The 23,613-nt window shown below is 38.1% G+C and overlaps 1 protein-coding gene across 1 annotated transcript in view; it reads left to right on the forward strand.

Moving 5' to 3' along the window:
• PARP8 (poly(ADP-ribose) polymerase family member 8) overlaps positions 1–23,613 on the forward strand; it is a 550,091-nt gene that overhangs the window by 288,658 nt on the left and 237,820 nt on the right. The window contains exon 6 of the mRNA XM_053701262.1: positions 2,914–2,988. Within this exon, the coding sequence (XP_053557237.1) occupies positions 2,914–2,988 (75 nt within the window). The remainder of the gene's footprint in view (positions 1–2,913; positions 2,989–23,613) is intronic.

A 23,613-nucleotide genomic window follows, 5' to 3' on the forward strand; every position in this document is an offset into this window, starting at 1 on the left:
TTTATCACATATTAAGAGTCCCATTATGTCTCTGCTTAAGGAGATTGCTACAAGAAATATAGCCCAGTTAACATTTGATAAATTGAAATGAGACTTATACTTTCCCATTCTTTACATAACCTTCACATTCTATCATCTTCTTTGTTTCAATTCGGATAATTGCTACAGGTTGTAGAAAGATACCCTCTGTGATGTATCTACCTTTTCATGGATTAGTAAAAGTTTCCTTTCTATATTCACATAAAAAAAAAACAATCATTATTTGGGATACAAGTTCTGTTTCACTTATAAAAGCATCAATTAGTCTGCAGCACATCTCATTGTCCCCTAAAATTAAACCAATATACAGGGTAACATTTTCTATTACTTTTTGCAGACACCTGCTTAGGAGAGTTGATCAAGAAATAATAAACTGTATTGTTGAATGTATTGTTTTGAGAAGATAAATATGGTTCTCAATTTTTAATAGTGAGTGGCAATTGCATCACCAGGAATCTAATGTTTTTCAAATGCAGTGAGTATCTATTTAACATGTGTATTGGAGTGCTGGTATGGTCTATCCATGGAGTGCTGGTATGGTCTATCAATGGAGTGCTGGTATGGTCTATCCATGGAGTGCTGGTATTGTATATCCATTCCTCACAATATGAAGTTTTATACAATTACACCACTTCAACTACTGTACAGATCTGATATAACTTAAAGGGACATGAAACCCAAGTTTTTCTTTCATTATTCAGATAAAGCATACCATTTTAAACAACTTTTCTATTTACTTCTATTAGTGAATTTGATGAAATATGAAATATATTTTGCAATGCATGCAGTTAACGCTTCAAACCAACATTGGTTTAGTAGAAAAACGTGCAATAACAAGTTCATTGCTTTGGTAACCCGAGCTTACACTATAAAAGTTACATTTTGTGTATGTGCTTCTTATTTGTGGTGGCCCCTAGAGAGAAAGACACAGGAGTTAGTTGCTCTGGTTTGAGTTTGATGGTTTGAAGAGTTAGAGAAAGCTTTATTTGATTCATTTTCCTATTGGAGGCCATGTAATAATTTGGAATGCACTATTTTTAATGGCAGTCAGATCTCTGGTGGAAAATGTGCAATAGGAAACAGTCGATAAGCATTATGGCTTCTAAGAGCATTTTTTCCTGTTTTGTGACCTCACACAAAACCAATTACAGCTCAATAGAAACAAGCCCTTAATTGGGTCCCTGGTATATAGTGGACATGTAAGGGCACCAGCGTGTGATAAAGCCTCTCACCATTATCTCATGCAGTGTAAGTACTTTCGATCTCCGGGGATCCCTGGGATGTACCAGTGAAAGATTAATTGTACTGATAGGGAGAGCTGATGCAACTATGTGTTTGTGCTGTACAAGATAATGCAGGACTGTGCAACCGTGTGGGGAGGTGATAACTCATCCGCCTCATAATCCTTTTGGGATGGGATAAGTATCTTGAGGGCTTAATTGTAGGGTAGGGAGGGATTATTGTTTTTTAGTTTAATACTTTTTTATTTACTTTTTAAATGTACACACATATATACTAAATGTAAATATATTTTTAAAATAAATATTGGGGGATTGTAGTACCAGAAAACAAATAAACTCACTGCCCATAAACAGGCAATAATTGTCAGTCCCACTTGTATGAAACATCCTTTCCCTAACACAAATAAAGACTATGGGGCCGATTTAACAATGTGCGAGCGGACATAGTATCTCATTAACTAGTGAGGACACCTCCAGTAGCTCTATTGATGGAGAGTGACATTTAAAATACTTTCACAAGCATTAAAACTGAATAATACTTTCTTAACATGCTAACATCCATTAAAACATTATTAAGCATGTTAGCCACACTTTTATAAAGATTAAAGAGAAATTACTTTAATTTTATTTTATTAAAACTGCATAAATTTCAGAATTAAAGTTTCATGCTTAAGAGTCATTTTAAGAGGCTTTTCAAATGATTTCTATTAAAAAAATAACCTTTGTGCTCATGATATCCTTTATTGAAACAATACCTAGGTAGGCTCAGGATAAAAAATGCACTATTACTGCTAGCTAGCTGTTGATGATTGATGGCTTTACACATACGCCTATAGTCATTTGCTCACCAGATATGTTTAGCTAGTTCCCAGTAAGGCAGTGCTGCTCTGGGGGTCCATTTATCATTGTGCGGACAAACATGATCCGCTATAACAAACCATGTCAAACGCTGTGGGCATTTATCATTGTGCAGACAAACATGATCCGCTATAACAAACCATGTCAAACGCTGTGGGCATTTATCATTGCACCAGCAGTTCTTGTGAACTGCTGGTGCAATAACGCCCCCTGCAGATTCAAGGCCGCTAGCAGGGGGTGGCAATCAACCTAATCGTATTCGATCGGGTTGATTTTTGTCTTCCGTCTCAGAGCAGGCGGACAGGTTATGGAGCAGCGGTCTTTAGGCTCGTCAGAAACATGAAGCTTGATAAATAGAACCCCTGGAGTCAACTTTAAATATGTGTTAATGCCCCCATTAAAGATGACATATAAATCAGAACTGTTCAGGGATATCAAATATGGTGCATAGTTTAAAAAAAAAAAAAAGTAAAGTTGGGAAATGTTATGTAACCTGCATAAAACCTATTATATATATATTAAATGATGACTTACACTATATAGTTGAAGCATATTATATAATAAAAGCAGTGCTACGGGAACAGATTGTGCTTTAGAGGTGGAGAGCAGCAGGTTAGGAGATATTTATAAAGCTATGCTGATGATTAATTGAGACTTGAATATAAGCAGACTATAAGGGCATAACGGAATACATCAGTGATGCATTTCTATACACGCCCTTACTGTGAGTGTTTTCCAGCTTTCCAAAATAAATGCATCTTTCTTTTTGTTTAAGGAATCCAGACACAGCAGTGCAGTTGAAGAAGATTCTGAAGGAGATGACTCTGAAGAATTTTACTATGGAGGGCAGGTGAGTACTGAAATGTGAGGACATTTACCCATAAGGGCATCAGGGGTATGTTGTTGTTTTTTAGATTTATATAAGGATATATAGCTACTGCTAAGTTCCTTACTTACAAAAACTTAGTAACAAACTGTGGGGCCGATTTATCATATAGTGGGCTGACATAATTCTCAGTGAAATGCTTATGCAATGATGCGCCCAGCACATGCACAGTGAATTGGCCGTTAGCAAGGTTATTATTGCAGTCCACCACCTCAGAGGTGGCGGAAAAGTTAAGGAGCAGCGATCTTACAACCGAGCAAGCCAGAAACTTCAGGGGTAGATTGCGGCATCCGCTGCTTAATAAATCTACCCCTATAACTTTATTATGGATTTTATTATACATGCAAGTGCCAGCTGTTATTAGATTTACCCTATAACTGAGTACAGCATCTTCCGGTATGTTGCAGAAATTCACCAGAGAAAACAATGAATTCACTTGCAACATTTATTTCCATTTTCAGTCAAACAAACGATATACAACACTTTTACATTTATACAATATCAGTGCTTAAAGGGTCATGAAACCAAATTTTTTTTTCTTTGACAATTCAGATAGAGCAGGTGGTTTTAAACAACTTTCCAGTTTACATCTATTATCTATCTTGTTTTGTGTTCTTTGTATTTTTTGTTGAAAAGGATACCTAGGTAGATTCAGGAGCTGCAGATTGGTAGCTGCCCATATATGCCTCATGTTGTTGGCTAACTCAGTAATGCAAAAAGAGCTGCCTCTCCAAACAGACGCCCTAGGCATGTGCCTTATTGGCCTAGGCAGTAATACGCCCCTGACATGAGGTCTTGCAAACCAGAACCACTAGCAACAGACATTACCAGTCACAGTGAGTGTCTGTTAATACTGTATAATTGTTATCATTCATAATACACTTGTTCAATCACTTCATGATATAACTTATACAAACCGTTTTATTTCATTTGTTACCATATGGGCTGAAAAGCTTAATTTACATAAGGAGGCCTTTTTATCAAATGTCTGTCTGACCTGATCCGATAGTGCGGATCAGGTCCGACAGACCTCGCTGAATACGGCGAACAACACGCTCTCCATATTCAGCATTGCACCAGCAGCTCACAAGAGCAGTAGTCTGGGCAATTCGCCAAAGCACAAGTGTGTTCTATATGGATACAATAATTTCTTGTAGAAACTTTTGCCATAGTTTTGTTATCTTCGAGTGACCGAGGAGTGTATCACTCTAATATTATCTATCAATATTATGTCAACTCTAATCAAGTTGCTTTTTCTTATATATGTAGGCTATATGGATTTTATATTTCATATGTAGTACCCTACTATTGACTTATACACATTGCCTGTCATATTACATTTATTTCAAATTGCTCCCATAATATTCACTCCTGTTTATTATCTATATATAATTCAAACGCATAGACATTGCTACATATTTACTGACAGGAGATTGGCATCATAATGCACAAAGACTCCTATATTGTAAACATTTTTCCATAATTTTAAAGTTTTAATAACAGTTATGTTTTATAATGTGTCTGCCTATATTGGACTAGCTGCATCCTGCAATCTCATTTTCTAAAAAAAAACCAAAGCAACATAAATTATAACTGCAACACTTTAGAACTACATTTGCAAAACAGGTTCTGTGAATACATGTTGTTGCTAAATGCATGGTCTGTTTTATTATAGTGTATCTTGAAGTATAGAACAAAAATAGCTTTGGCAACTTGGTAGATGCAAACGAGGGACTAACTGTGGGTGTTTCAGGCAGGGTCTACATTTTTCACCTAAACCTCTGCTCTGAATGCAGAATACAAGAAGACGTAATTGCCTTAACAAATTATCTCTCCGCACAGTTGTGTTTCACTGTGGCTGAAAAGGTTATTCCTTTAAAGGGGCATAAAACTCCATATCTTTCTTCCATAACTAATGGCTAGATTACGAGTTTTGCATTATGAGCGGCTCGGTGCTAACTTGCAAGTTATTTCCACCGCTCACCTCCCTATAGCGCTGCTATTACAGGTTTGCATAAATCCGGCGTTGGCAGGCAATATGTCAGCATTGAGCAAAATTGAGCTCCATACCGCACTCCAATACCAGCGCTGCTTTGAGCTGGTTTTACGTGCTCGTGCACGATTTCCCAATAGACATCAATGTGGAGAGCTGGCTAAAAAAAAGCCTAACACCTGCAATAAAGGAGCGTAAAGCTCCGTAACGCAGCCCCATTGATTCCTATGGGGAAACAAAATTTATATTTACACTTAACACCCTAACATAAACCCCAAGTCTAAACACCCCTAATCTGCCGCCCCCGACATTGCTGACACTTACATTACACTTATTAACCCCTAATCTGCCACCCCCGATATCGCCGACACCTACATTACACTTATTAACCCCTAATCTGCCGCCCCCAATGTCGCCGCCACCTACCTACATTTATTAACCCCTAATCTGCCGCACCCAATGTCGGCGGCAGCGCCACTATAATAAAGTTATTAACCCCTAACCCAGTCTAACCCTAAACCTAACACCCCCTAACTTTAATATAATTTAAAACTAAATACTTAACTGTAAAATAAATCCTAAGATAGCTAGAATATAACTAATAGTTACATTGTATCTATCTTAGGTTTTATTTTTATTCACAGCTAAGTTTGTATTTATTTTAACTAGGTAGACTAGTTACTAAATAGTTATTAACTATTTACTAGCTACCTAGTTAAAATAAATACAAACTTACCTGTAAAATACAACCTAACCTGTCTTACCCTAACACCTAACCTTACACTACAATTAAATAAATTACATTAATTAAATACAATTAACTAAGCACATTTGAAAATAGAAGTGAATTTAAAAGTGTCTTATAATGGCATGCTCTATCTGAATCATGCAAGTTTTATTTTGACTTTCCTATCCCTTTAAATAAAAATGTATCCCATATTCAAACTCTGGGCCATTCCATTGAGCCGTAATTCCGTTTGCGTGCACTCGCAAACTGATAAATATGCTATCAGAAGCAATATCATTTATCGACTGCTTTCAACTGCCTGTTATAACCCAATTTCAGCAACCGAACTCCGGCTGCCAAAAACATTATCGTGTCCCATACAAAGCATAGACATTATTTTTATTTTTTTTATTTTTGATAATTTTGTTTATTATTTTATGTAATGTTAGACTTATTTATTTTCTGTAATTTTAGCTTAATTTAAACTTAGTTTTTTTATTTTTTAAGTAATGTTAGCTTTTTTATTTTAATTGTAATTTAGTATTACTTTAATTTATGTTATGGGTTAATTTAGGGGGTGTTAGGTTAGGGGGCTTAGTGATTAGTTATTTGCGTTGTGGGGTTTGGCGGTTTAGGGGTTAATAGATTTATTAGGTTAATTGCAATGTGGGTTAATGGCGGATTAGGGGTTAATAGTTTAAATAGCTAGTTTGCTTTGTGGGGGCATTGCGGATTAGGGGTAAATAGATTTAATAAATATTTTGCTTTGTGGGGCATTGCGGATTAGGGGTTAATAGTTTAAATAGATAGTTTGCATTGTGGGGATTGCAGATTAGGGGTTAAAAGTTTAAATAGATAGTTTGCATTGTGGGGATTGCGGATTAGGGGTTAATAGTTTAAATAGATAGTTTGCGTTGTGGGGATTGCAGATCAGGGGTTAATAGTTTAAATAAATAGTTTGCGTTGTGGGGGCATTGCGGATTAGGGGTTAATAGATTGAATAGATAGTTTGCGTTGTGGGGGGGATGGCGGTTTAGGGGTTAATGACTTTGATAGATTTTTTTGTGGTATGGGGGTTGGCAGGTTAGGGGTTAATGCATTAGTTATTGCGGTGGGGGGTTGTGGTTGAGAGGTAGATATTGCGCATACGTTAGGTGTTTGATTTTTTTTTTAAATACTTTTTTATTAGGTTTTACAAATAATATAACATAGAAAAGAAATTGCATATTATACTACTATACAACAAATATATGTGTCAAAAAGTACAAGTTTGTTAAAAAGTACAAGAACAATTTTTTAAAGTAGTATAGCCTATACATAATAATAAATAAATGGATAAACTCTAATGCTCAAGAAATGCTTAGAAGTGTATATATATAGTTTTGGGAACCTAAATTAACTTCCAACCAAACAGTATATATACCAGTATAAAAATTATCCATCCAAAATATGTGAAATCTTTGTATATGTAAAATAAAGAGAAAGTAATGACCTGCGACAATACCTCAGCTTATTAGGAGATGTAAAATTGGAGCAGAGGGAACAAGAAGGAAAGTATACTGTATGTCCGCTTGCAAGGGAGTAAGACTATCAATGAATTTGCATAAAGTGGCCTTACATAAGTCTAAAGACCATGATACATTAAACAGTGCTTAGGATCTGGCTCTACCCAGGGCCCTTGGGCCAGAGCCAGGGTTCAATGATAACAAAAAGAATAATTAAAAGGTTCCCATTTCCAAGTACCTAGGATCTCTTTGCAAGAGCTGTAGTGTATTTGGATAATATAGTTCCTGCTCTCAGATTGCTTTCCGAAGCTCTACTGGAATATTAACATATCATCTATCGGCACTGCAACAGGTCACTAAAGAATACAAAAGTGTATTAAAGGCGGTGCTTATCAAGGGAATTTAAGTGTATACCCAGAGGACTGTATAAAAGTGGGGGGTGGGAAATGGGGAGCTAGCCGGCCAAATATTTGATAGCTATGGAATAAATATACCGGTGTTTCAGTGGTGTCCCAAAACTATCTATCTACTGAAGTTGTTACCTAAGAGGGCCTATATGTACATGTTAAGCTTAGTTTAAATGGGCAGCTAAATCCTTCAGCTCACTGTGCAACATTCATAACATAGATGGAGACAACAAATGTAGTATCTTGCCTCTCTAAATAAATATTTTTATAATTGGGTGTTAGAGAGTATATATGATAAGAATAAGCGGTTATCTTGCTGTTTGATTATCTAAAATATTTGAGGAACATCAGATTATCAAATGAAGAGAAAAACAAACAAAATAAATAGGAGTAATGTGGTAAACATGGATATAACCAAACATCTTTGTAAGACATGTAGGTATGAAAACATTAATATAGATTCCTACTAGATATAATAAACATTGAGTTAAAACATTCATATAGTGTATATATCCAGTAAAACCATCCAGCAAGTCAGCACTTTCTATTCAAATTGTGGGTCGGTATTCTTTCTATAAAAGAGCTGGATACAACAAAGACTGTAAAGTACATTATGACACAGATTTACTTCATTCCAATTTGCAAGGAAGAGCAACTGAGTTCGGGATAATCACTCTTCAATGTACAAGAATGATCCTAATTTATGGCAAATAGATTCTGCCTGCATTGTTAAAATGCTAGGTGTGGATGAATGCCTATAGCATTTATACACCATCTGGTAACAATAAGATAAGATACAGAAGCTCTAAACATAGCAGAATAATAGAATAATAGGGACATAAAACCCCTAAAGGTATATAATAGTGCAGGCTGCTAAGTATAATAATAAATGTTCTGCTCAGCAAGAAAATACAGTGCATGTGTATGTGATATCAGGAGTGGACCGTTGAATTAAAGCATTCTCAATGTGGATGTTAGGAGAAGTTACTGCATGTAGGTTACCCCTTTCATATATGTATAGACAGTTGCCAGATTCCCATCAAACCCATGTTATTTGGGTCTTCTTGTAAAACTCCATAGCTCCAGGAAACTGTATATAATTTTAGCAAAACATTATATGGCCGCACATAAAAATAAACGGAACATCAATGCCTAGGTCCACCTTGATCTTGACACACACTATTGACATGGAGTAAGGTATATATAGGATAGCAAGGCTGGTCTATTTGGGTGCCTGACAGCTATACACACTATCACATTGTAGCTAAAAAACTTTATGTGCCACATAATATAAACTAATAACCGTTAGTCAACTGTGCTAAGTTGTATGAGAAGGAAAGTATCCTATAATTAGTCCACTATCACCTTAAAAAAAGAACACCTTTTGTATCCGGCTAATAGCCTTCATATGATTTAGGGTCTCTGAAGGTAAAATGAGATCAGCGGCTCAATTTGCGCCCCCTGTTTCCAGCAGGGTGTGAAAATAAAGTCTGCTATGTTGATACCAGTTACCTATTCCTCTTTGGCTTGTAGTAAGAAGGATACTGGAAGAGGGAGAATCCTGAAGATTAAAGTCAAGCCACTCGATGGTCCAAAAACACTCTCTCCACTCTGCCCTTAGGATGTAAAACGGTCAATGGGGATTAGGCAATGTCTCAATATGCAGAATAGGAAGGTCTGATCCAGATCTGATTGCTGAAAGTTCCTCTTGTATAGCCGAGGCCGGTAAGATAAGAAACAACTTGTGAGATCATTCGACCTGCACCATTGGCAGGGAAACAGAGACGAGCCCTCCCTCAGAGTGTATCAGGTCGAGAGCAGTTGTGACTTCTATAGGGTTACTTATTATGGGACGCTCGCCTATCTCCAGAGTTTGTATAATCCCGCAATCTTCCATAGCAGGAGAAAGGGTAACGTCCTGTCTGTCTTCAGCTCCATTTTGTTTTGCTGCATTCGAATTTGTGCATCTGCCATTATATGTAGGAGGCTCACTGCTTCCGTAACAGGAGCTTGCATGCGTATCTACTTGCAGATAATCCTCATTATATGGTGTCTTAATCATATGAGCCTCATATAATGCCTGTGTTAGGTTGTAGAAATGGTTATGGAGTTGTGCCATCTCTGACTCCCACATGGCCCAGGCCTCCCTCATGGTGATAGTGTCGATATTGTCGATATGTTCAGTGGTCCAGAAGTGTCAGAGTAATATCATGAACTCTTTTCAAGCCCAAGTATGATAGGGATCTTTCTTTAACACCTATAGTACAAATATATGTATAGATACCCTCTTTTAATCAGGTTAGAGCTGGTAACTTAGTGCAAACATGTCTTGTTCTTTTGGTAGCTGGCTCCGCCCCCCAGGTGTTTGATTTTATGCTAACAGCGAGCGACGGGTAAAATATACGGAGCCGTATATGCGATCAAGTATAGTGTAAGGTCGGGTTGCCATAGTAATCCGGCATCGGGTGGAAGCGTTAACACAATGCTAACTTACACCTGCATGAAAAGAGCGACCACTTACAAAGCGGAAATCTTTGCAATGGAAACCTGATACTAAAATGGAGTTGTAAATTACTTTTAGCTGTCGGCCGCTTCGGTAGCTTACAGCTCCATTTTTAACGGCTCAATGGAAACTAGCCCTTTGTTGGGTATTAAAGTAAATACTAAACTTACCATAACGGGTTACTAAGCGAGTAGTTCATATGTTCAAGCATATATTTTTCATGATTCTCTGCTTAATATTGAAATATATAGTCAATATGTTTAACCTTGCAGGATATTTTTCAAACAAAATGCTTTTGCATGCTTAATTCATTTTAAAATGAATTCCCATACAGATTTACTTTGAAATATATAAATAATAAATGAAAAGACATAATCTTGGAAGTACTATGTTGTGCAGTATGGGCTATTAATTATTGAAGCAGAATTTTATTGGAATTTAGTGGATCATGTTCCATGTACAGAGATTATAAAACTCTTCTGTATTGCCACATTAAAGTTAATTGAATTGTTTCTGGAAGTATGCAAAGGTAATAATGCAATAATCTTCCTGTTTTTATTTCATATTTTTTCCATAGGGCAAAAATGTGCACATTAAGATGTGGTTCAAAAAGTTCAAAAATTAAATTAGTTTATAAACGGAATAGCCGGGCAACTGATTATTACTTTGCAAAGTAATAATCTGCATTGATGTAAAAGCTCCACTTGGAAACTAAATTAAAAAGAAATAAACTCCAGAGAGCATCAATGTTTGGAAATTTATTAGTAAAATCATTATTTATGGGCCTTGCATTATGTTCCCTATTGTGTGTGGCTGGGTCTTTTAAATTGTCACATTATGAATAGCTCCCTTAAAGGGACATAAAACTGTAATTTGAAATGAGTAGCAGTGCATTTCAAATCCCATTAGAAACATTGTTGCAATATATTTGATAGTTTCATGTGCATGTAAACAGCCATCAGTACAGGGTTACCCACTTACACAGGCATTTTTTCAGCATTCTTGAAAACATGGATGTGCTGCAAAAATAATTCATCAAATGTCCTGGATTGTTAGATTTTGGGAGGTTTGTTAGGTCCTGTGGGTATTTGAGTGGAAGAGGAGATTGCATACATGGGCATCTGCAGAATTTATTTGTTATACTATCTCTATAAATATTGAAAGATACATATTATAGTTGCCATACATTAATAGCTTACTGATGTCCAGAATTCAATTTTTTCTCTTTCTGATAATTTTTCTCTCTTAACAACTCCCCTGAGTTTTTTAAAGAGATTTAAGACCTTTATTAATTTTAAACCGTTTGAACAATTTGGCTATTCAGATGACATTATGATAGCTCAAGTGGGCGATTTAATCTGAAAATCATCATTATATGCTTAAACTGCATTTTTGCTTTAATTTTACAAGGTCCGTATCAAATAATTTTTAATAGCTGATGGCTGGTCAGTATTAAACTAGTTTGATAGAATCTATTATATTTAACATTTGTTTTTATTTTTCATCATTAAAGGGACAATGAACCCACATTTTTTCTTTCATGATTCAGATAGAGCATGCAATTTTAAGCAACCTTCTAATTTACTCCTATTATCAATTTTTTATCATTCTCTTGCTATCTTTATTTGAAAAGCAGGAATGTAAGTTTAGAAGCGGCCCATTTTTGGTTCACAACCTGGGTTGTCCGTGCTGATTGGACAGCACCAATAAAGAAGTGCTGTCCATGGTTCTGAACCAAAAATTATTTGTCTCCTTAGTCTAGATGCCTTATTTTTCAAAAGAAAGCAAGAGAACGAAGAAAAAAATTGGGTTCAGTGTCCCTTTAACAACCAATTATTTTTCTTTAGTTGACACCAACAAAAAAAAAAAACTGAAAGATTATGACAAATGAGAAAACAATTTAAAATGTGTGTTTTTTTATTATTATTCTTTTGAAATATGCAACTTATAAACTAAATTTATACTCGTTTCTAACTTTTGTATACACAATATGTGTATGATTGTTTACAGTGGGGTTAATAAACACAAACTGTAAAACAATTTTAATAGCAAGACACTGAATTAAAAAAAAATTCCTATACTATAAAAGTGTGTTTGTCCGAAGCTGTCATGCGCAGTAGAGACTGCGCACTAGGACAAACACACTTGTCTTCTACTCTGCAGACTCAGAGTGAGTAGTAACGGGCTGCCGGGTGTAACATGGGCGTGGTTGGGCGGGACGCAGGCGGGACTGGGCATGGCCGGGCGGAGCCGGGAGTGGTGTGGACGGGGACGGGCAGGGCTGTGAGGAGAGCTCAAAAGAGGGGAATAGACTCAGAGTGAGTAGTAAGTAGAGAGCAAACAAGAGGGACAGAGACAGCAAAAGAGAGGGGGTACAGAGAGCAAAATAAAGGGGAGAGAGAGATCAAGAGGGGAGATAAAGAGAAGGAGAGAGACAGCAAAAGAGAGGGGGAGGGAGAGCAAAAGAAAGAAGAGAGAGATCAAAAGAGGGGAGATAGAGAGAGCAAAAGAGAGGGGGAGGTAGAGCAAAATAAAGGGGAGAGCGAGATCAAAAGAGGGGAGATACAGACAGCAAAAGAGAGGGAAAGACAACAAAAGAAAGGGGAGAGAGATATCAAAAGAGGGGAGATAGAGAGAGCAAAACAGTCGCAGAGAGACCGCAAAAGAGAGGGAGAGGGAGAGCAAAATAAAGGGAGAGAGAGATCAAAAGAGGGGAGATAGAAAGAGAAAAAGAGAGGTGGAGGTAGAGCAAAAGAAAGGGGAGAGAGAGAGATCAAAAGAGGGGAGATAGAGAAAGCAAAAGAGATGGAGAGACAACAAAAGAGAGGGGGAGGGAGAGCACAAGAGAGGGGGGAGAGAAAGAGCCAAAGAGAGGGGGAGAGAGACAGCAAAAGAGAGGGGGAAAGGGCAAAATAAAGGGGAGAGAGAGACCACAAAAGAGAGGAGGGAAAGAGAGTTAAAGAAAGGGGAGAGAGAGCAAAATAGAGGGGGATAGAGAGAGCAAAAGAGAGGGGGAGAGAGCAAAAAAGAGGGGGGAGAGCGAGCAAAAGAGGGGGGATAGAGAGCAAAAGGGAGGGGGGAGAGAGAGAGCAAAAGAGAAGGGGAGAGAGAGAGCAAAAGAATGGGGATAGAGAAAGCAAAAGAGGGGGGATATAGAGAGCAAAAGGGAGGGAGAGAGGGAGCAAAAGGGAGGGAGAGAGAGAGCAAAAGAGAGGGGGAGAGAGCAAAAGAAAGGGGGAGAGAGACAGCAAAAGAGAGGGGGAGAGAGCAAAAGAGGGGGGATATTGAGAGCAAAGGAGAGGGAGAGGGAGAGAGAGCAAAAGAGGGGGGATAGAGAGAGCAAAAGAGAGGAAGAGAAAGAGCAAAAGAGAGGGGGAGAGAGAGAGCAAAAGAGAGGGGGGATAGAGAGAGAGCAAGGGGTGGAACCTCTGTACTAGGCTTTAGGACTAGTAGTATATAAAGGGCAAGTTTACAAGTTGCACGGCAAATCAGTTGTGAAAACACTGTTATGGCTTTGTCGCATTTGAGGTTGCGCAGCTGTTACAAGTTGCCCTTATAACTTTTTTTGCGCAATATTTTTATCAAGTAATTTTTATTAGACAATGTTAATATGAGTGTAACTGTACGTGGAAAGGATTGTTGCGTAATAGGCGATTGCTCATGCGCAACCGCGATTTTTTAAGACTTGTAATATCTGCAGAATGGAAATTGATTGCAAAAAGACCATATCACGCGCGAAAAATTTGTAATCTTGCCCAAAAAATTGTGTGTAACAGCATATGAACAGTGTTTGTGAAATTATGAATTATGTCATTCACATGACAACCTAAAATTTATCAATATGTTAATCTGTATTTTTGTAACATATAACCACATGTAAAGTAAGTCTTTGAAAGCTTTGGAGCCATCCCATTTTTGGTTCAGCTTCCTGGCTAGCGCTTGCTGATTGGTGGCTACATTTAGCTATCCAATCAGCAAGCGCAACCCAAGTGTTGAACATAACATGGTCTGGCTCCAAAACTTTCATTCCTGCTTTTTCAAATTAAGATACCAATAGAACGAAGAAAAATTGATAATAGGAGTGAATTAGAAAGTTGCTTAAAATTGCATGCTTTATCTGAATCACGAAAGAAAAAAAACAATGGGTTTAGTATCCCTTTAAATATGGTTTGTAGGTAGCTAAATACTCTACATTGTTGTCAAATGCTTGGGCTTGAAAATGTATATGGTTTATGCAGGTATTATTTATATAACAGATTGCTAGTTGTTGCCAGATGCATGCAGCTAAAATACTCTATAAGGAAAAACAATTCAGGATCTGTTTAAAAAAAGTGATTAACTATTTTTTCTAAATGAGGAGAGTTTTATTATTATTATAGTAACAATAAAAAAAACAGATGGTGCACATAGTGTATCAGCTATACAAAGTATTCTGTTGCTAAATTATTATATGCTCAATACCCGCAAAATTCATACACCTCAAGGGTGTGCAAACAGCAGTCCATAATCTTTGACTTAACTAGAAAAAAACTCACTCTGGTCTGCTACACTACAGATCTTTCTTTAAAGGACATTAAACACTTTGAGATGGTAATATAAAATGATAAATCATATATATATATATATATATATATATAAAACCTCTGCAATATACTTTCATTATTTATTTTGTCCCCTTTTCCTGTAATTCCATTCTGAAATTGTGAGCTTTTCAGTTCATGTTGGAAAGGGAAGTGCAGAACACTGTTATATTCCACACAGCCATTGACTGCACACTCTAGTGACCTATTTATAACTGTCCCTAATTGGCCACTTCAGCAAAGGTAACCTAAAATACAACAGGGATGCTCCCATTGTTTTATAGACACTTAAAAGGACAGTCAACACCAACATTTTTTTTGTTTAAAAAGATAGATAATCCCTTTATTACTCATTCCCCAGTTTCCCATAACTAACACTGTTATAATAATACACGTTTTACCTCTGTAATTACCTTGTATCTAAGCCTCTGCAACTACCACCTTATTTCAGTTCCTTTGACAGATTTGCATTTTAGCCAATCAGTGCTCACTCCTAGGTAACTTCATGTGCGTGAGCTCAATGTTATCTATATGAAACACATGAATTAACGTCCTTTAGTGTTGTAAAAACTGTCAAAATGCATTCAGATTAGAGTCTGCCTTCATGGTCTAAGAAATTAGCATATGAACCTCCTAGGTTTAGCTAAGAATACCAAGAGAACAAAGCAAAATTGGTGATAAAAGTAAATTGGAAAGTTGTTTAAAGGGACAGTCAACATCAGAATTGTTGTTGTTTTAAAAGATAGATAATGCCTTTATTACCCATTCCCCAGTTTTGCACAACCAACACTGTTATAATAATACACATTTTACCTCTGTAATTATCTTGTATCTAAGTCTCTGCAGACTGCCCCCTTATTTCAGTTCTTTTGACAGACTTGCATTTTAGCCAATCGGTGCTCACTCCTTGGTAAATTTACGTGCATGAGCTCAATGTTATCTATATGAAACACATGAACTAATGACCACTAGTGGTGAAAAACTGGTTCAGATTAGACACGGCCTTCAAGAAATTAGCATATGAACCTCCCAGGTTTAGCTTTTGACTAAGAATACCAAGAGAACAAAGCAAAATTAGTGATAAAAGTAAATGGGAAAGTTGTTTAAAATTACATGCCCTATTTGAATCTTGGAAGTTTTTTTGGACTTGACAGTCCCTTTAAACTTTATACTTATTCTAACTATTTAAACAGCTAATGAAACTTTAAGAAATATATCAACATTTTTTTTCAGACTAATCTTTTCTTTGAATGCATTATTCTATCTAGGATCTATTTAAGGCTAGATTACAAGTGGTGCAGTATTTTTTTTCCTGATCACAAAAACATTGCTAGAGTTAAGCTTTTTAATAATATCAGCGCAATTAAAAAGGCTTGCGAAAAGATGATATTGCTTGCGCAAAACCGTTGTAATCTAGCCCAACGTTTTTCATGTCCCTTTATAAGGGTATTAAACATCTCTTGCTTTGTTGTAAAAAGTGTGCTTTGCCGATGACGACATTTGGAAGAAGCACAATTTGAACACAGAAGCAAGAAATTATTAATGTCCCTTTAAAAAGAAACGGCTAGATTACGAGTCTTGCGTTAGGGTTAAAAAGCAGTGTTGGCTGGTCCCAACGCTGCTTTTTAACGCCCGCTGGTATTACAAGTCTTGAAATGACAGGCTCACACTCACTTTTTTGGCCAGACTCGGAAATACCGCAAATCCACTTACGTCAATTGCGTATCCTATATTTTCAATGGGACTTGCATAACACCGGTATTACAAGTCTGACCAAAAGTGAGCAATAGACCCTCTCCTGTCAAGCCGGGTACCACATTTAAAAGTCAGTAGTTAAGAGTTTTACACTACAACGCCGTAGCATAAAACTCTTAACTAAAGTGCTAAAAAGTAGACTTACACCCATAAACTACCTATTAACCCCTAAACCGAGGCCCTCCCACATAGCAAACACTAAAATAAATATTTTAACCCCTAATCTGCCGAGCCGGACATCGCCACCACTATAATAACTATATTAACCCCTAAACCGCCACACTCCCGCCTCACAAACACTAGTTAAATATTAATTACCCCTAATTTGCTGTCCCTTACATCGCCGCCATCTACCTTCATTTATTAACCCCTAATCTGCCGCCCCCAACGTCGCCGCCACTATATTAAAGTTACTAACTCCTAAATCTAAGTCTAACCCTAACCCCCATAAATTAAATATAAATAAATCTAGATAAAATTACTACTATTAACTAAATAATTCCTATTTAAAACTAAATATTTATTTTAGGGTTTATTTTTATTTTACAGGCAAGTTTGTATTTATTTTAACTAGGTACAATAGTTATTAATAACTACCTAGTTAAAATAAAGACAAATTTACCTGTAAAATAAAACCTAACCTAAGTTACAATTACACCTAACACTACACTATAATTAAATTAACTACATTAAATACAATTAATTACAATTAAATAAAATTATCTAAAGTACGAAAAAAAAACCATACTAAATTACAGAAAATAATAAAATAATTACAAGATTTTTAAACTAATTACACCTACTCTAACCCCCCTAACAAAATAAAATGCCCCCCAAAATAAAAAAAGCCCTACCCTACACTAAATTATAAATAGCCCTTAAAAGGGCCTTTTGCGGGGCATTGCCCCAAAGTAATCAGCTCTTTAAACTGTAAAAAAAAAGTACAAATACCCCCCCAACATTAAAACCCACCACCCACACAACCAACCATACTCTAAAACCCAACCAATCCCCCCTTAAAAAAAAAACTAACACTAACCCCCTGAAGATCACCCTACCATGAGATGTCTTCACCCAACCGGGCCGAAGTCCTCAATGAAGCCGGCAGAAGTGGTCCTCCAGATGGGCAGAAGTGGTCCTCCAGATGGGCAGAAGTCTTCATCCAGATGGCATCTTCTATCTTCATCCATCCGGCGTGGAGCAGGTCCATCTTCAAGACATCTGACGCGGAGCATCCTCTTTAAATGACAGCCGACGACTGAATGAAGGTTCCTTTAAGTGACATCATCCAAGATGGCGTCCCTTCAATTCCGATTGGCTGATAGAATTCTATCAGCCAATCGGAATTAAGGTAGAAAAAATCCTATTGGCTGATGCAGGAGCGGAGGGATAGGGGTTAATAACTTTATTAAAGTTGCGGCGAGGTCCGGGAGCGGCAGGTTAGGGGTTAAACATTTTAGTATAGTGGGGCATTTACTAAAAGGGTATAAATAAAGTTGGTAAAAAGCCGAATAGCAGCGAGATTGATGACTGTTAGTTAACAACAGTCCGCTGCTCATCGCCCCGTACTTGGTGCGCAGCTTTTTGACTGCTTTTTTGATACATATGGAGAGCGTATTCATGTCCACGTCCGCGATGTTAGGCAATGTTAGGCGAGCTTATTGGTGCCGTTGAATGCAAAAAAGTTGACAGCTTGATAGATAGGCCTCATTAGATCATTTCCTTACCTAATTGTAGCTGTACAACTGTACATACAGTAGTTTTGTCTATGAAACTTTAAAATTAAGGAGTCTTGTCTATATTAACCTAGTTGTTTGCCAGTCTTACACTAAGTTAGTGTACATTAAAACATAACCCCTTGTGAAAATGACGAAATTAAAGTACAAAATACACATCTATATTGTTATGCACAGATTGTCCTATCAACTCTATTAAACAATAAACATTACCATAAATAATATAACTTGCAGGTTATGTATTACAATATATGCCATAGCTATATTCTAGCTCAGAAGATATTTGGATATACTGATTAGTCCAACAATTACATAAGGAGATTTAGGCATGTAATATATAGGAGTAACTACAGTATGGAAATAAAATAAAAAATATGTTGGTTAGTAGTTAAGGTCTCACATAGTATAAAATATAGGAGATAGGGTTAAGGTCTATAAAGACTAACATATGGGAAATTAAAAGCAAGAGGTAACCAGGTACCCTGTTGTAAAGATCTCACACAATTATGATGTTCAGCTGATACAAGACGTAGATATCCACATAGTGCTTGGTAAGATTGGTTCTACATTAGAGTCACTAGACTGTCCCCAGGCTTGGTTGGACTCTCTCATAAAGGCTGCTTTCCGACCTGGGGGCACCGGGCCTCCACTTGAGCTGCAGGGAGCTTCCCCAGACTGGCGGGACAGATCAGGGTGAGTAGAGGTAGCCTTTGGTACAATATAGTGTCTGTATGAGCTAGGCGGTTGTGTAATTACTTCTATGTTGTTCCGCTCCACGGAATCATCTGTGGCCACCTTCACTTGTATACAAGCTCCAGTATTAGAACAAGTCTCGTCAATGTAGCTCCTCATCCATTTGGCACCTCCCGACATGGTCGTCTCATGCACTTCAGCCACAGTGACAGGCTCGGTTTAATCCCTGGCAGTCTGGGTCTAATTTTTAATCCAAGAGCTGTCATCAAAATTCTAAGTTGCTCAAAAAAAGAATATAAAAGAAAGTATTTTTTTTTCTTACACTTTGATTAGGAAACACATGGGGGTAGATTTATCAAGCAGCGGATGCTGCAATCTACCCCCGAAGTTTCAATTCAACCTGAGGGGTCTATTTATCAAGCTCAGAACGGAGCTTGATGCCCCGTGTTTCTGGCAAGCCTTCAGGCTCGCCAGAAACACAAGTTATAAAGCAGCGGTCTAAAGACCGCTGCTCCATAACCTGTCTGCCTGCTCTGAGGGGGCTGACAGAAATTAACCTGATTGAATACGATCAGGTTGATTGACACCCCCTGCTACGTGAATCTGCAGGGGGCGGTATAGAACCAGCAGTTCACAAGAACTGCTGGTGCAATGATAAATGCAGACAGCGTATGCTGTCGGCATTTATCGATGTGCGGCTGACATTATTCACTATAGCGGATCATGTCTGTCCGCACAATGATAAATGGACCCCTGAAACTTAAGTTAAGAAGCAGCGGTCGTAAGACCACTTCTCCTTAACTCATCCGCTACCTTACAGCGAATCATGTCCGCCTGACATTTGATAAATCTACCCCATAAAATGAATAAAAAGCAGGCTTTTCTCAGGCTTTTTGCAGGATTTTATGTGGGTTGCTACACCTACATGGAAGCAAAATATTTACAGTCAGTGTGAAAGTAAAATATTAAGGCTAATTTATTCTATATAACGATGACTGCTGAATGTACTTGAATTCTTTTATTAATAAAACACATTAAGATTGTAATATAAAGTGCGTAACTATGTAGAGTAAAACAACTTTGCAACATACTTTTACTATTTATTTTTCCCATATTTCCTGTAATTTAAAGGGTCAGTCTAGTCAAAATTAAACTTTCATGATTCAGATAGGGCATGCAATTTAAAACAACTTTCCAATTTACTTTTATCATCAAATTTGCTTTGTTCTCTTGATATTCTTTGTTGAAAGCTAAACCTAGGTAGGTTTAGTACTTGAAGGCCGCCCCTTATCCCATTGCATTTTGATTATACCGCTATACAGCGCTATTTTTGTGTGTGCCATATTGATAACATTGTGCTCACTCCCCTGGAGTTATTTATTAGTCAGCACTGTTAAAATACAAGTTTGTCAAAAGAACTGAGATAAGGGGGCAGTCTGAAGAGGCTTAGATACAAGGTAATCACAGAAGTGAAAAAGTAAATTTATGCTTACCTGATAAATTGATTTCTTCTATGATACGACAAGTCCACGGATTCATCCTTTACTTGTGGGATATTATCCTCCTGCTAACAGCAAGTGGCAAAGATCACCACAGCAGAGCTGTCTATATAGCTCCTCCCTTGACTCCACACCCCAGTCATTTGACCGAAGGTACAGGAAGAAAAAGGAGAAACTAAAAGGTGCAGAGGTGACTGAAGTTTTAAATCAAAAAAATATAATCTGTCTTAAATTGACAGGGCGGGCCGTGGACTCGTCGTATCATAGAAGAAATCAATTTATCAGGTAAGCATAAATTTACTTTTCTTCTATAAGATACGATTCATCCTTTACTTGTGGGATACAATACCAAAGCTACAGGACACGGATGAACGGGAGGGACAAGACAGATGCCAAAACAGAAGGCACCACTGCTTGAAGAACTTTTCTCCCAAAAATAGCCTCCGAAGAAGCAAAAGTTTAAAATTTGTAAAATTTGGAAAAGGTATGAAGTGAAGACCAAGTCGCAGCCTTACAAATCTGTTCAACAGAAGCATCATTTTTAAAAGCCCATGTGGAAGCCACCGCTCTAGTAGAGTGAGCTGTAATTCTTTCAGGAGGCTGCTGTTCAGCAGTCTCGTATGCCAAACGGATGATGCTTTTCAGCCAAAAAGAAAGAGAGGTAGCCATAGCTTTTTGACCTCTACGTTTTCCAGAATAGACAACAAACAGAGAAGATATTTGACGGAAATCTTTGGTCGCTTGCAAGTAAAACTTCAAAGCACGAACCACGTCCAAGTTGTGCAACACACACTCCTTCTTAGAGGAAGGATTAGGACACAGGGAAGGAACAACAATTTCCTGATTAATATTCTTATTAGTAACAACCTTAGGAAGGAATCCAGGTTTGGTACGCAAAACCACCTTATCAGAATGGAAAACAAGATAAGGCGAGTTGCATTGCAATGCAGATAGTTCAGAAACTCTTTGAGATAGCAACTAAAAACAGAACTTTCCAAGATAGAAGCTTAATATCTATGGAATGCATAGGTTCAAACGGAACCCCTTGAAGAACTTTTAGAACTAAATTCAAACTCCATGGCGGAGCAACAGGTTTAAACACAGGCTTGATTCTAACTAAAGCCTAACAAAACAACTGAACATCTGGAACATCTGCCAGACGCTTGTGCAGTAAAATTGATAAAGCAGATATCAGTCCCTTTAGGGAACTAGCTGATAACCCCTTCTCCAATCCTTCTTGGAGAAAAGACAAAATCCTAGGAATCCTGATCTTACTCCATGAGTAGCCTTTGGATTCACACCAATAAAGATATTTACGCCATATCTTATGATAAATTTTCCTAGTGACAGGTTTTCGAGCCTGAATCAAGGTATCTATGACCGACTCAGAGAATCCCCGCTTGGATAAAATCAAGCGTTCAATCTCCAGGCAGTCAGCCGCAGAGAAACTAGATTTGGTTGCTGGAACGGACCTTGAATGAGAAGGTCCTGTCTCAGTGGCAGTGTCCACGGTGGTAGAGATGACATGTCCACCAGGTCTGCATACCAAGTCCTGCGTGGCCACGCAGGTGCTATCAAAATCACCGAAGCTCTCTCCTGTTTGATTCTGGCAATCAGACAAGGAAGAAGAGGAAATGGTGGAAACACATAAGCCAGGTTGATCGACCAAGGTCCTGCTAGAGCATCTATCAGTACTGCATGAGGATCCCTTGATCTGGACCCGTAACAGGGAAGTTTGGCATTCTGACGAGATGCCATCAGATCCAATTCTGGTGTGCCCCATTGATGAATCAATTGTTCAAACACCTCCGGATGGAGTTCCCACTCCCCCGGATGAAAAGTCTGATGACTTAGAAAATCCGCTTCCCAGTTCTCCACTCCTGGGATATAGATTGCTGATAGATGGCAAGAGTGAGTCTCTGCCCATCAAATTATTTTGGAAACCTCTATCATCACTAGAGAACTCTTTGTTCCCCCCTGATGATTGATATATGCTACAGTCGTGATATTGTCCGACTGGAATCTTATGAATCTGGCCGAAGCCAGCTGAGGCCACTCCTGAAGTGCGTTGAATATCGCTCTCAGTTCTAGAATATTTATTGGGAGGAGAGCCTCCTCCTGAGTCCACACACCCTGTGCTTTCATGGAATTCCAGACTGCACCCCAGCTCAATAGGCTGGCGTCCGTCGTCACTATGACCCATGCTGGCCTGCAGAAACACATTCCCTGGGACAGATGATCCAGTGACAACCACCAAAGAAGAGAGTCTTTGGTCTCTTGATCCAGATTTATCTGAGGAGATAAATTTGCATAATCCCCATTCCACTGTTTGAGAATGCATAGTTGCAGTGGTCTGAGATGCAAGCGAGCAAATGGAACTATGTCCATTGCCGCTACCATTAGTCCAATTACCTCCATACACTGAGCCACTGACGGCCGAGGAATGGAATGAAGAGCTCGGCAGGTGGTTAAAATCTTTGCTTTCCTGACCTCCGTCAGAAAATTTTTCATGTTTACTGAATCTATCAGAGTTCCCAGGAATGGAACTCTTGTGAGGGGGATAAGTGAACTCTTTTTTACATTCACCTTCCACCCGTGAGATCTTAGAAAAGCCAACACGATGTCCGTGTGAGATTTGGCTAGTTGGTAAGTTGACACCTGAATTAAGATATCGTCCAGATAAGGCGCCACTGCTATGCACCGTGGCCTTAGAACCGCCAGAAGGGACCCTAGCACTTTTGTGAAAATTCTGGGAGCTGTGGCCAACCCAAAGGGAAGAGCCACAAACTGCTTGTCCAGGAAGGCGAACCTGAGGAGCTGGTGATGATCTTTGTGGATAGGAATGTGAAGATGCGCATCCTTTAAATCCACGGTGGTCATATATTGACCCTCCTGGATCATTGGTAAAATAGTCCGAATGGTTTCCATCTTGAAGGATGGTACTCTGAGGAATTTGTTTAGGATCTTGAGATCTAAAATTGGTCTGATGGTTCGCTCTTTTTTGGGAACCACAATCAGATTGGAGTAAAACCCCTGCCCCTGTTCTGCTTTTGGAACTGGGTAGATTACTCACATAGTATATAGGTCTTCTACACAGCGTAAGAACGCCTCTCTTTTTGACTGGATTACAGACAATCGAGAAAGATGAAATCTCCCCCTTGGAGGAGAATCTTTGAAGTCTAGAAGATACC

The sequence above is a fragment of the Bombina bombina genome, chromosome 2 (assembly GCF_027579735.1).
Source record: "Bombina bombina isolate aBomBom1 chromosome 2, aBomBom1.pri, whole genome shotgun sequence".
NCBI classification, from domain to species: Eukaryota; Metazoa; Chordata; class Amphibia; order Anura; family Bombinatoridae; genus Bombina; species Bombina bombina.